Source organism: Clupea harengus, chromosome 22 (genome assembly GCF_900700415.2).
Source record: "Clupea harengus chromosome 22, Ch_v2.0.2, whole genome shotgun sequence".
Taxonomy (NCBI): Eukaryota; Metazoa; Chordata; class Actinopteri; order Clupeiformes; family Clupeidae; genus Clupea; species Clupea harengus.
Genome location: NC_045173.1, coordinates 4,828,663 through 4,843,612, shown reverse-complemented (window position 1 = coordinate 4,843,612; position 14,950 = coordinate 4,828,663). Strand labels below are relative to the sequence as shown.

The 14,950-nt window shown below is 41.0% G+C and overlaps 2 protein-coding genes across 2 annotated transcripts; one reads left to right on the top strand and one right to left on the bottom strand.

The window, feature by feature from the left end:
- The first annotated feature begins 170 nt into the window (after positions 1-170).
- On the top strand, positions 171-7,795 carry map9 (microtubule-associated protein 9). The gene is given in 15 exon segments (XM_031560180.2): positions 171-330; positions 799-873; positions 2,204-2,288; positions 2,376-3,098; positions 3,867-4,063; positions 4,351-4,456; positions 4,686-4,750; positions 5,381-5,451; positions 5,714-5,876; positions 6,119-6,208; positions 6,298-6,442; positions 6,445-6,458; positions 6,585-6,730; positions 7,081-7,216; positions 7,330-7,795. Coding segments are annotated over 14 exon segments (2,136 nt in total). The 5' UTR covers positions 171-330; the 3' UTR covers positions 7,450-7,795.
- Positions 7,796-8,336: 541 nt separating this feature from the next.
- npy2r (neuropeptide Y receptor Y2) lies at positions 8,337-11,500 on the bottom strand. The gene is made up of 2 exons (XM_031560181.2): positions 11,224-11,500; positions 8,337-10,850 (listed from the first exon to the last, which is right to left on the bottom strand). Exon 2 carries the CDS (start codon positions 10,827-10,829, stop codon positions 9,729-9,731), a length of 1,101 nt encoding a protein of 366 aa, XP_031416041.1. The 5' UTR covers positions 10,830-10,850; positions 11,224-11,500; the 3' UTR covers positions 8,337-9,728.
- Positions 11,501-14,950: the final 3,450 nt, after the last annotated feature.

The following is a 14,950-nucleotide window of genomic DNA, read 5'->3' as shown; positions in this document are numbered from 1 at the left end:
GAGAGGCTACACTGAAATGCTGTCTCAGTTGGGTGTTTACCATGGTTTTTACACCATACAATCAAAAGAAGCTTGGTTCATACTTAAATTACACAATCTTGAATGGAAGTCGAGAGACTGTGACACCACGCAGTCGCAGATTACCAGCTTCCGTTTCCGTTGTCTCTTAGTTACCGTTGTAAACACTCTAAACTATAAACAGACTAGCGTGGTCTTAACTTCGATGTAGAATATCGGAGAATTCTCCTTACCAGTTTGGTTAATTTGGACATTTCTGGGCTGACCAACCGGAGATCTCCTCACTGCGTTCTTTGCTTATAAATTCTCAAGGTACCCAGCAATAATTAGTTCATAAACATTACGCCGCTGCTCTCTATGCTAGCTAGCCTAACGTTATTTAGTTAGCCTATGCAAAATGTTTTTGAACACCTCTTGGGTTGCTTATGTTAGATTTCCAGTGTTTTCGCTATGACGTCAACTTTTTTGAAGTAGGAGAATGAACATTTCATTCACTGCATATGTTTTTGTTATAACCCCAACGTGGATGTTTTAGCAAAAGAGAAATTAGTTGGATTAACGTTACCCAATTCTCCACCGAGGGTACCATTATTTGCCCTCGTATAGACTACTTTCGTTTTGCGCATCATGGATATATCTGCTGTCATGCATGATAAGGCTGGTTGGGTTAAAAGGGGTCTCAAAGATCACCAAGTCTGGTGTCACTCCTAACGTTTATCTCTTGGTGAAAGTTGTAGATGACTGTTGTACGGTTATATGTGATTGTCCCTCTTCATCTAGATGTCAGATGATGAGCCTTTCAGAACGCTTGCTTACAAAAAGAGTCCCAAAGCTTCAAGGAGAACCACCTTCCAGGTAATTTGTCCTGGAGCGCATAGTAACGTGCAATTACATATTCACATTTGTAGTAAGCCTAGTGGTTATAGTTAGAAGCTTACTGTAGTTACGGTAATACCTCATACCAAAACTATGATTATATTTATAAAGTATACAGTATCTCAAACAAATTAACCAGTTAGACAGCTGGTGTTTTAAAAGGTGAGTTTTTAAACGTTTTTAAGGTACCCAGGCTGTCACTGGAATGGGGAGTCCAAGGTAGGTCATTCCACCACCAAAGTACCATGAACGAAAAGAGTCTTGACTGTGATCTCTTGCTGCCGGGAAAGACAACAGACGCTCATCAGAGTAGCAAAGTGGTGGAGGGAGAATAAAGTTAAATCATGGCATTTCAATAGGCTGGTGCCAATCCAGTGACTGTCCCATAGGCGAGATGCCGCCAACCATCCATGCACACATGAATACAGCATTTGTGATCCGCATTATGTTTAGAGAAGAAAGTCTCTAACATCTTCATTTTCAATATCAATGGACATTATTAACAGTATTACTTGACAATGGCACATTCTTTTGGACATCAGCCACTGTTTTACCCATCATTGTTTCTGGAAGAACGACAGCAGCGGGCAGGATGAGCTCTTTGACCATTGTAAAGGGCTTTTTGGACTTGGTCACAAGTAGCGACACTGCACATGCTGCCTCCAAAGCTTTGGTTGAGACCGATGTCACTTTCTTGAGATTTTCTGGGCCACCTTCAAATAGAAAATAGAAAAACTGTGCTGGTTTACTCACACGTGTGAGTTCCTCTGAAGGACGCTTGTAGTCTTTGCCCTCTCTCCACAGAAAGAGATGGTAATTAAGACTCTTGTCATTAGCAAGACCTCAGTGGTGGAATGACATCCCTAGTCCTATCCGATCAGGTGACAGCCATGGTACATCCAGAGCGTGCAAAGACTTAACTCTTTAGATGTCATTCTGTATTTGATACAAGCCCTACAATTTGTATGTTATTGTAGTTAATTTTACTATGAGCCTATACATCATTGTTAAGTATCTTTCTGTATTGTGCATACGTTGTTGTCGAATCAAAATTGAGTCAAATATTTGTTTCGCTTCATGCCAAACCTGAGGAGATAAAGTCTCCTGGATGTCAACTTAGAAACCTGATGTTATTATAAAAAATAGAGAAGAGACCATGCTGCATTTTTGGCAACCTCCTTCAGAAAAATTTTCATGTGGTGAAAATTGTAACCTATTGAATGGGTTAAAACAGAGTGCATATTGTACTACAGTGCTCATAATATTTGCCATCAGAAATGTTAACAAGTTGCCATTCATTGTCTTCTAGGATGAGTTGGAGGCAGCTGTGTCTGCAAGGTCAAGGAAGCACAACACTGGGAGCCACTCTTACGCAGACGACTTTGAGGATGATGGTATGCAATTTGTATTAGTCTTTTAAAATCCTGCTAAAATGAGCTAACATGTATTTGATGTAATGCCTTCCAATGATTTCCTCACAGATGTACTAACAGAAATACTGAACAGACGAAAGAAAAAGTTGGAATTATTCCGGAAAGGGAAGAAGCAAGTTAAGGTTCAGGATTTTCAGCTGTCTGATGAAGAGGATAATGCAAAGCCCAAAAGGGTATCCTTCTTGAAATCTAAAAAGACAAGCTCTCCTTTGGAGAGCAGGTATGTTGAAAAGGATGACACTGAAAAGGGTGAGACTGAAAAAGGTGACACTGAAAAGGGGGAGACTGTTAACAGCATCAACAGTGCACTGAATGAATCTTCACAGTCAACTTTGTCTAGTGGCAAATCAGAAAGAGGTCAAGGCCATTCAGTTTTGACCCCGGAATCTAAAGGGAGCATTTCTGACTCATCACAGCTCTGGCAAGCTCGGTCAGAAACCTCTGTCTCCCAGAGGGGCCAATCAGAATCTTCTGTGGAAAAGAGAGATCTGTCAGAATCTTCTTCACCCCAAAGGAACCAATCAGAATCTCCGCAATCCCAGAAACACTTCTTACCCCGGAATGGGAGATCAGATTCATCAGCATCAGTTCTTTTCCACTCTGAAAACAGACAGAGAGATTCTTCGTCACCTCACTTGTCTGAAGAAGGTCAGAGAGTCTCGCCTCACTCAACAGAGAGTAGTGAGCATGGCAAAACAGTTACTTCAGGATCACAGGAGCCACATCTTCCCCAGCCAAGGGAGCGAGGTGTGAAAGAGAAATCCACAACAGGTCAGTGATTGCACATCATTGTTGTGTTTCATCATGCAGTGCACTGAGCGCTCCATCTCCGCCTATTAGATTTAATATCATAGCTACAGCTTTCATAGCGATAGTGCACAGTGTAAATCATTCACAGAAGCCATAGATCATTCACTAAAATTAATGATTTATCACAACAAGACATAGCCTACTGTAATAAAACAGATTTTCACAGATTTAAATTCATGCTGAGTTTTTTTGCAGAAATAACAATAAGCATATACAATTAATAGAGAGCTAGCTATGCACATATAGCAACAACATTAATCGTTGACTGCTTAGTGTACCAACCAGTAGGATGGAAGGTCATCTTTGACAGGTATCTAGCGGTAGTGCCCCTGGGATAATGGACTCCTATTTTAACTTTGTAAGATTTTGATTTATTTTAGATTAGTATGTAGTACCAATTTTCTCTGTCGACTGAATGGGACTGAATGTCACTATGTTCTGTACCATACTGTTCAGACTTGGACCAGAGAACATCTTGTATGCAGGTCATGGATCAGTCAAATGATTAATGGAGCCACCATTTTAGTAAAGAGCGGTGGGGAAACCCAGCATACGCAATGATCAAGTCAGTCAATAAGTCACAATTAGATTTAAAAGATACAGTGACAAACCCATTCTTCAACCAAGCTCATTTTCCAAAGTAGATAAAAAAACACAAAGCACAAGAGCACAACGAATCACAGAAACAGTGACACATGTTCTCAGTCCCCTGCATTTCCCCCCACAAAGACACTCTCGCTGAAGAAGGACCTCCCAAACCCAAGCCACGTCAGAGGATGCTGAGGGTGGGCAGTCCTGTGGAAGAGAGGCCGGCGGCAGAGCCTCTCCCCAGCCCTGCGCTCTCCCCCTCTGCATCTATCAGGAGGGATGACACCGCCTCCTCTTCCTCTTCAGGGAACAGAGGCCCTTCCAGCCACAGTCCTCAGGTCAGTAACCGCCCCTCACTCACACAAACACACACACACACACTTTTAGAGAATGTGACTGACAGCTTGTGACCAGACCACTGACAGCTTGCTCACCTGTGAAATTGAGGGTGTGTGCTCATATTGTGTGTGTAACATGCCTTGAATATTAACTTGAGCGCACTGTGACCGATTTGTTTTGGCATACTACTCATGAATACTTATTTTTACTGTTGAAGTTGGTGAGAGACAAATAAGTGACAGAAGTTGTACAGTTAAGTTGTAGAACTGTACGTTTTTGCCGCCAGGTTGTAGAAAGAGATCCAACGGCATCTTCGAAGCTGAGCAGGTACTCATCATCTACTGGTGATGGGATGTCTTTACAGAAATCTATTGAAGGCTCTTCGTGCAATAGTAAGAGATATTGGGTTTCATTATTGTTTGATGTTTAGGGTAGACACTCCAGGTTCTGCAAGGGGCTATTGAAAAATTACTTAATTACTTTTAACTATACATTTAAATCAAAATTAATTTTCTCTGAGTTTCCCTCTTTATATCACAGTTGAAGGAGAGACCAATTAGAAGTATAAACATATGACATATGTCACATTTTTGTGTACTGAATTGTAATTTCCTAATACAGGTGGTTTGGAAAAGTCAGAACAAGGCAAAGATGAAACATATTCAGTGTGTTTCGAAGAATTTGAAGTAAGTATAAGATCAACTTCCATCCTGTCACATCTCTGCCTACTCAGCAGGAACAATACTTAATACTAAATAATTATACTTGTATCTAGTACATCTGTAATATAGACACACCATGCACGCACCAGTAAAACGTTTCTTGCAATTGACTACCATATCATTCATACCAATGCCTGAGCTTAACCAAGTATATTGTATATACTTTATTGTTAGTGCCAGTGGCAAAATGGGACCTTATTGAATAAATAGTGGCTATAGTGGCTCACTGGCATATGAGGTTACTTCCTCCTACTTGGACATGACTAGAGTTGATCTGCTGTCCTGCTCTAGATGTTTCACACTACAGTGAATAGAATACATATTGTGGCATGGCAACACCATTCTACTGTATTGGATTGCATGAAATGGATAGTTGCACCCTTCATTAATTGGTAACTTGTGGTCAGATCAATACAAGCCAGACACACACAACAGAATTATTGCAAAGCTGTCTTCTTGTGTCAGATTATATCCTGAGTGTCAATGTTTATGCATTTTAACCTCTATTTGGGTTACAACACTGCAAAGAAAATAATAGGAGGTGTATTGTGTTATCATGTTATGAAGTTATCAATATTGTGTTACTTCATGTAGGAGTCTGAAGATCGTCCAGATGGTGCTGCAAGCAGACAGAGTAACGCCTCAGGGAAAACAGATGTCATCAGGTAAACATTCTCCTCTAAGACAGCTGGGAATGATTTTGTATTCATTATCATAAGGCAGAGTCTTCCTAGGTTACTGTAGTGTTGTCGCAGAGTGTGTTCTGTAGGTCCTCCAGAAATCACTCCCAAATTTTTCTGACTCAAAATTCATAATAATTATTTATCCATCTTTTCTGAAATGGACATGATTAAGGCTAAATTCTTCACAGTAAAGCTTTATTGTTATTCTTATCATTTGAGCTTCTGTACATTCTCCCAAATCCAGACCCTCAAGCGCCAGGTCATCCAGCTCTAAGAAGTCTGGTAGACTGAGCTCCTGCAGAACTAAATCTAAATACCTGGGTTCTCTCACGGTTCTGGATCAGCAGCTGCCAGAGAAAGACTCCCAGCCACAGGCTGCTGACTCCCTCAGGGCGGCCATTTACCAGGTATCAAACACTGCACTAAAGACTGTCTTGGGACATCAGGGGAAGTTTTCAAGCTATAAAAAAAATAGGACCATCAAAAACTAACCCTGGAGGTGCAATTATTTTATATACACACAATTATTTTTTTTGGACTGAACCAGTTGGATTTGATGTGGTAGATTGCCCTGTGTGAGAATAATGCACCATATGCTAATGCTCTGCACCTCATCGCTTTGTGCCTTAATGTCTCTGGAAATGAACAGGAATGGCTTCGGAAGAAACAGGAGAAATTACGAGCAGAGTTGAGGACCAAAAGGCGTGAGGAGAAACTAAAGGAGGAAAAAAAGAGAGAGGTATGGAGGAGCATGTCATATGAGCACCATCCAGGAGAGCAGTGGTGGATAAACCCATCTGTCTTTAAACAGTTGTCTTGTGCTCTTAGGAGGAGCTTTCCAAAACAGAAGGTGGCAAGGCCTCGTATGAAGCTTGGAAGGAGAAGAAAAGAGAAACATTCAAAATGAAGATCAGAGAAAAGCAAGAGGCAATGACAAAACAGGACAGGGAAATGAATGAAAAAAAGAGAAAGAAGAAACGGCAAAGAAGGTGACCTGAGTTCTGAACTTGGTGCCGACATGTGAATATTTTACCCTGGGTTTAGTGAAATTCAGGGCAGCTAATGACTTTGTATGGAAACCCATTTTCACTGTCACTCAATGGCTTATTTTCCAGGTTTTTGAGAAATGGAAACAAGACCAAGAGGAGGTTTTGAAAGGGAGGATCAGAAAACAAACTCAGACTGAAAATAAACTAAAGCAGGAGAAGCAGATGGAGAAAGAAGACAGGAAGAAAGATGCCTCTGCTGCTTTCTCCAAATGGTAGGAGCCAATTAAAGACATATGGCATGTTTAATAAACACTGAATATGCTTTAAAAACACATAGACAGACAGGGAAACCCTTCTCCTTTATGTTATCTTGTTGGTTAATATAGCTGGGTTGAAATTTATGCAGATGATTACTGTTCCCAAATCCTCAGATTGCAAAGTTCTTTCTAGAAACTTTCAGTTACAGCGGTATTATTTCCATGCTACTTGGAGGCACTCTAATGTCTACCAGCTACCGAAAGTCACGCAGAAGAGAACAAACTCTTGGCCTTGTTCTCATGGGTTAGTGTGGGCTAAGGTATTACACATGAATTCACTTTTTCATTCCTGCATGACATTCTAGGAGTGAGACCAAAAAGGATGTCATCCAACAACAAGTGAAGACAGAAAGAAGTAAAGAGAAGATAAAGCAAGAGGAGGAGCGGTATGAAAAAGAGGAGAGGGACGAGATGGCTTTGGAGATGTATGACAAATGGATGGTATGTATATTGATCAATCCAAGCCTTCCCTCTGGACCCTTGATGCTGCATATTACTGGCAAACTCTTATTTTTAGCACACTTTAACGATTTGCTGTAACTGCACTTCCCCAGAAAAGAAAAGAGTTCCAACAAAAAAGAGAGAAGAATGAACAAAGGATACAAGCCATTCTTCAGTGTGAGCCTCGACTTCCCTGGAGCCCCCCAAACAAAACTGTGCCTTCTGGGAAATGACCCTCCTAGTGCAACCACCCACCATCTCCAGCACATTTAATCCTCTGTGCACACTAAAGACTTCCTGGGATTAGAGTAGACCTCATGGTGTGTGAAGCATCTTGACCCTGGGAAAATGCCATTGAGTTCCTTAAGTAGATAATGTTCTGTCTGTTGAGGTCTGAAATGTAGTGTAACCGGCCATAGTTAATGAGAGCTACTGTCATGCCAGCTGCTGGGAAAGCCTAACAAAGTTTTTTTTTAAAACCTTTTTGTTTATACATTGTCATTTGATAGGCACTTAAGCAATATTTATTGTATTTGTTTACAAAAAATATCAAACTAAAGGATATCATGAATTTCCTGACAACGCTTCCATTTCAGAAAATCTCTATATAACACACCCACAAAAAAATTGCCCCAAATGATTACAATTTGATTATGAAGTTAATCAAAGTTTTAAGTTAAAACTAACCAGTATCCAGAGATGCAACCTGTATCACATATTGAAATTCACATGAAACACGCTAACACTATCCCAAACCCTAGGTTTACAGATGCTTTAGGATCCATACAGTCAGTGTGATGTCAGGGTATCGTAACACAGCAGTCGTGTTTCCTGGTTTCGCCTCGCTGAGAAGGTGCCACAAGAGGGTAGTACAGGACAGCGGTGTGATGAGGTGCGTGGCAGAAACCCCAGACCTCCCTTCAGGAGAGTGTGGGCGTCACCTTAAACACCCTTGCTTTGTTAGTTTTGGTATTGATGCCTTCTTCAAATAAAACCCACTGATCTTTGGCCCTCAGTGGCAAAATGGAAGCTAATTGGACGGTGGAGGGTAATTACTCTCCTGGTGAATGCCCTCGTCAGCGTAATGAATGTTTAGGTGCTGCCCCAGTGGACATATCAGTCCAGCAGACAAGAAATCAATGCTGCTCTGTGTCTGTCATGTGTAATGTCTTCTCAGGATTTCAGAAACATAAGAAATGGGGATAAAAGAGGAATGAATCGAAATGAATTGAATCAGGTATTGTCACCACTTCATTGGTCTGTTTTTTTTTCTGTGGTGACCGTCTTCTTAATTGAATTGAAGAGCCAGCTGACCATTTCCATTTATTGATTATGGGGTCCTTAATTCCTAATAGCACCAATTACATTTTAGATTGCTGCGGTTTCTGTCACAATGCATGAGAACGTCCCTCTGGTGCAGTCTGTTGGCAAACAGCCCCATGTGATTTGAAGGAGAATCATTCTTAATACTTGTACGACAAAGTGAGGTACAGGAAATACTACTAGTCTTGACATGCCTTTGAGAAATGTTTACATCCAGACCAGGTCTCTTGGGGACAATATTTATAGCTGTAGCCTACGGTCAATATCATCTTGCTGCTTAAGGAACAATTACTGTCTTTAGAAAGAGGCCAGGGTAATCTTTTAAGAGAAGCCATCACATGCCTCTTGTATAAGTAAAAGTTCTGCAGCTGCAGGTCATATTGAAAGAGAAAATACACTACTTAAATGACATGGCTTGCAACAGGCAGGGGGACATCCTTTGCAGTGGCACTCATCATACACGACTTACAATATAACTCTTTGTAGAAGGCAGTCCTTACACACACCTCACCAATTTTAACGTCAAATATTTGCAGGAAAGCTACGTGCACATTATACAAAGTCTAACTGATTTCCTAAAAATATTCAGATACACAATAATAGAATAATTAATGTCCATTATAGATTATCTTTTCATCAAGCCTTTTGACAATACATCAATTGAAAGGAATTGAACCTCTCCATTTAGAGGGTTACATTGTGGTCAACACTTCACAAGTAATAAGGTTGCCTCCTTCACCAAACTGCATCAAACAGAAGACTTAATTTACTTTTTTTTTTTTTTTTAAACCTACATGTGTGTTATCCCACAGCATGAATACAATGACTATACAGGGTGTTACTCAATAGTAACAATGGAGGGAAATAAGGTATCAGGTACGTAATTACGCACATCCTCTCTATTTGTCTACCAGAAAATGACGACTGGTATATTATTTAAGATGAATACAATGCCTATAATGCATATCTAACTATATATGTAGATATGAATAGCTGTAAAGACACGCCTAAATCCTTTAACACTAGCCTATTGTAAAGATTTAGACCAGAGGGACCAAGACTCGTGGCTAGTCTGTTTCACACCTGGCAAAACACGCATGCATACATTACACCATTTTTGTGTCCGTTTGCAACCTGGAGTCATGGCCTTTTAAGACCAAATTTGAATCTCATGTACACATACCTTATCTTAAACATTTGTTACGTGTGTATGCATTAAGTTATTGCCCTTGGCCTCCTTGTCCATTCTTCTGACCTGTCCCCTGTTGGTCCCAGCTCCATCAGCTCTCCAGATACACTTGCACACAGCGGTGAAAGCACTACGGTAATTCCGGTTCATCCAGCCGTACAGTATCGGGTTGGCGAAAGTAGAGCACATGGCAGTAATGTGGAAGACTGTGTAGAGGAGCTTGAAGTCTCTCATATCAAGAATGCTGTTGTGGAAGTCAACGACCAGTTGAAAAGAATGAAGAGGCAGCCAACTGACAGCAAATACCACCACCACGGCCACCAACATCTTTGTAGTTTTCTTGCGTCGTCTATGGCGGTCGTTACGGCCTCCAGCACCTGGACTAACATGCCTGCGCAACTTGATCCAGATACGAGCGTATGCGAAGGAGATGATGGAGAGTGGAAGGCCGTACTGAAGTAAAAAGGTGGCAACACTGTACACTGTCCCATCAACGCCGCTACCTGGCCACTTCTCCGTGCACACTTGGATAGACTGCTCTGGTGTCACATCAAAGGACACATACTCGCGAAAGATTGCGAGTGGACTGGCCAGGACTGCACTGGCAGCCCAGGTCAAAACTATGACCACCGCGCACATGTCCCGTGACATTTTAGTCTCCAGGTGATGGACAATGCTACGATAGCGGTCCATCGCAATAACATTCAGTGTTATGGTAGAGACGTGCACAGCAAGGCCTTGGGCATACGGCAGTATGAAGCACAGTGCCCACCCAAACTTCCACTCGCCGTGAAGCGTGTACATGAGTGTGAAGGGCAGGCACAAGGTGTTCACCAGCAGGTCTGCCACAGCCAAGTTCACTATGAAAAAGTTTGTCACTGTATGCAAGTTTTTAAATGTATACACGACATGGATTACAAGAGAGTTACCTATTACCCCAAAGAGAATTATGGTGCTGTAGGCAAATATTAAAACTACTTGAACTCCGATGAGTTTGGTACTGTCTTCCAGAAGAAAGTGGTCGTCTTGCACGTCTTGCGTCGTTGACAAGTTGGAGGTATTAATTTGTGGCCCGAAAACTTCATCCTGAGAAACATCCATTCCCAGAATGGACTATACTGCCTAAAACCAGAAATTAGAAGCAGAAATTATGAAAAAATAGTTCGTTTGCACGGGGTTCACACGGGGTTCGCAGGAGGAATTACATTGGGATGGATGCACGTTCTGCCATCCAGTGTGTCTGCCAGTGTATTCAGAACAGTTGGTAGAGCAATTATTAATCTTCATTAAATTAGACCATCGTTTAACTAACACATGATATACACCTTTAACTGTAATCCGCATTTAAAGTGAAATCAAATGGAAGCTGAAATCATATTTCTTTAAATCAACACTATCCCAACGTTCTATTATTATTTCAAGCAACTGGCATGCTGAAGACTCAATGTATTCACTGCCATAGACTTGGTTTGTTAAATATCAAAGTAGCTCTTACCTGGTTTCCAAAAATAAGGGCATTCCACGGACTTTGCGTTTATTTTCAGTTAAGTTTAGCGCACTGTCCCAGCATTCATGATTACATGTTATATGTCTGCTAGTACCAGATTCAATCTAGAGAGGTATAGGCATAATTTTCCTGTCATCACCTGTTTCCCACTCGCAGTCTGTTTACTGTACACCCAGCGCGTCTACCCAATATGTGTGCGCAACGAAAGCCAAAGCACTGCGCAATGGGCTTGCGAGAACGTGGTGGGGAAACTGGTGATGACTAGCCAGTGAGAGAGAAGGCTCTCTTCCTCTGAGATTTTCTGTTGCTGGTTTTCGAAAGACGTGTGAATGAATAAAACACGTATAGAGTGAGTTGTATTTTCTTCCTTCCAGGCTATTAAAACCATCCTGGAATCCAGAGTTGATGTAGCCGAGAGATATTCAACTGCTGAAAAGATATATTGGGTAATGGTAACGTTTTAAGACATATTATACCATTGCCTTTATTATTCATCACTGGATTGTAATTTATTCATTTTATTGTATCAGAACAAATGCACTGGTAAAAATAATTTCGGTTAACATAGATGAAGGGGCAGTTTTTGGAGGCATAAAGGTAAAAAAACGTAAAGAGCGTAATGTTCTACTATTATGTCGATAGTATATAGAGTTTACGCATAGGTCATAGGAGAGGTCTCAACTTTCAACCGTAACCATGTTTGAAAATGCAATTAGATTAAGGACTATAAGAGATTATGGCACAAAAGGAACCATGCCACTGATCTATATCAAGCGGTAATGATGATCATTGTGCTGTGAGCTAATTGTATTGCCATTAAGACACAGATCACATGGTGTCACTAAATCAAATAAATGTTAGCTAAGATTTCTTGAGTGAAAAAGCAGCATGTTGAAGTCATTGTTGTGAAACCCATCTGGCTATGTAATTCCGCGGCCAACCTTGACTTAATGAATGGAAGTCTCCTGTTTTGTTAGCTTCACTGTGAAGTAATTATTGTTCCTGTAGGGCAAATCCATTTCCCTCTGCTCAAATCCCTTCATACACACAGGGTTGATGACCTTGTCACAAAGAGAAGGTCAGTCTACTCTATCTTCGCCCCATTCAGCTTTCCTTACATTTGAGGGTTGCTTTAAGATCTTTTGGGAACTTAAACCCTTACCTCACCACTGAAGCTTGTTTTGTAGAATTGTTGGACATTTTGGGGGGATTTTAGACTTATCCATGTATAACATCAAAACTAGTTTATGAGATGAAAATGGTAAGCAATAATAAAAATCTGATGTCGTTGACAAACCCATTCCCATACCCACATACCCCAGACCAGTTTGAGGAAAACCCCAACTGCTGGAGTAATCAAATGTAAAATCCTGGCAGTCCTCATATGTGTGGGTGCATGGGTAATACAACAGTGAATGCATGTAACAAGGTGGCTGCAGCTGAAGGTCTGGGTCTGTTGTGTTGTAGATCTGTCAATAAAAGCTTTTTTTAGAGGCAATCAAACCCGGAACCGGCTGCTGTCTGTTACAGGTACAAACTGACTCAATTTGTTAGCACTAATCAGATGAAACACTTTTAGACGAAACCAAAGCGCTGTAGCAACAGACAGCTGATTATTGATTTTTCTTCTCTCCTCATTTTTAATTAAGCCTTTAATGTATTGCCACATCAGTCAGTGCAGGCTCATAACACTCACTGTCATTTATTTTTATGAGAAGCACCATACTTGGGCGATGGAAAGTCCATCAGTTATTAAGTGCACAAACATCAATAACCCCAATGATGTGGAACCTCTCTGTAACGCTCAATCACTGTTAGATTAGCTGGACTTAATTTACAGCTCTTGTTTGCCTGTTTACACCCAAATGTATTTGTGTGTTAATTTGATTTGAAGGGCATATGTAATAGAAATGTCATGTTTTATTCATAATGTCATATTGGTTGTGTGTTTGTGGAGGACATTTAGGCACAGATGTGGCTATTCTCAAACACAGAGAAGAACAATGTGAAAGTCAATGAAAAAAACAAAAGGAGGTCACACAATGGATTTGATCTGTTTAACTTTTCCGTTAACCTTTCTCCTTGGCCTCTCCCTGACTTGTGTCATATATATGTTACACAAGTGCTGAAAAAGCGTATAAAAGTATGTATGCCAAACTGTCCTTGAGTTACACTGAGGATTCGATGGTCTGCTCTTACCGCTTAGAATGCCTTCCTTGCATTTCCTCCAAGAACAAGTGTAGAGTGAAAGTCTGCCTGTGCTCCAATTCTCCAGAGTGGAAAAGAAAGCAAACAAATAATCACTGACATCAAACAAATGGTTTCATCACGGAGAGAGCACAGCATCTGAAACTGTCTATTTTTTTCCAAGAAATCAACCAATATATTGTGAATATGTTACTGTGAGAGTGGATTTAACACACAATAAAATACAAGACTGAGCTTGGCTGCTTGTTTAGTTCAGTCACTTTAGCCTGAACAACCCCACAGCAGTATATTGACTTCTCTTAGAACAGCCTGTGATGTCAACTTGTGGAAGAAGTATTTTTCGGGCCAGTTTAATGCCCAGTGCAGCACACAATATCTTGCCCAATTGATTTTCCTGTCTCCTGCCTAAAAGAAAGGATGAGGATTTGTGTTGATTGGTATGCCACTGGGGAAGATGTTAGGTCGTCTACTAAAGGGCTGGTCGCTTGAGTGTTGTGTTGTGGCCAAAGAAACCTAAATAGCCTTGTATAAGTTGGTTTATGTTCTATGTCGGGAAAGTACCTGGCCAGAGCAGACGGGTCCAAGGATGTTTCACTCCATTGCTTAAGCCATATTTCTCTTTCATTACATTACTAAACCTGCAAGTCTTTTAAAGACACAAGTGTCACAGTGAACATAAAGTGTCAATAGTCAATGCATTGTAAAATAGCTCCTTTTGATTTGGTGTGTCTCCCACTACAAAGAATGCCTCCAGACATATGGCGATTGCAAAGACAATCAAAATTTGTGCATTCAATTTCCTTTGAGATGCGTGGCTGTAGGGTAGTGTCATGCTGGTGCATACTAAAGAGGTTTTAGCCAAAAGATCCTAAAACTACATTTTCATCCTCAGACGACCTTACACTGACGTATTATCCTGAGAACCAACCCATAGACATGTGTCCTCTGTAGTTGACATTTGTTTTTCATGCATACCCTCTCACTCTTTTGAGCTATTCTGTTCATTTTTCTTGGTTCCAGGAGGATATATTATATCTCAGGGCATGTGCTGGTGCATAATTTTACTGCCCATGGCTTCCATCGGGACCTCAAACCCTCAGTTAACACACTTCACACCCGAAAACCCTCACTTCACACTCACTTTACACCCCAAACCCTCACTTCACACTCACTTTACACCCCAAACCCTCAGTTCACACTCACTTCACACCCCAAACCCTCACTTCACACTCACTTCACACCCCAAACCCTCACTTCACACTCACTTTACACCCCAAACCCTCACTTCACACTCACTTCACACCTCAAACCCTCACTTCACACTCACTTCACACCTCAAACCCTCACTTCACACTCACTTCACACCTCAAACCCTCAGTTCACACTCACTTTACACCCCAAACCCTCCAAGATAACCTGGGTCCATACTATTTGAGCTCATTTGTAAAGAAAACATCCACTCTTCAAAAGAGACCATGGGTTTCAGCCAGGGACCAGGAAAAGTATT

Coding starts and splice junctions, on each gene's coding strand:
- npy2r (XM_031560181.2), bottom strand. CDS start 10,829: ATGGATGTTTCTCAGGATGAAGTTTTCGGGCCACAAATTAATACCTCC.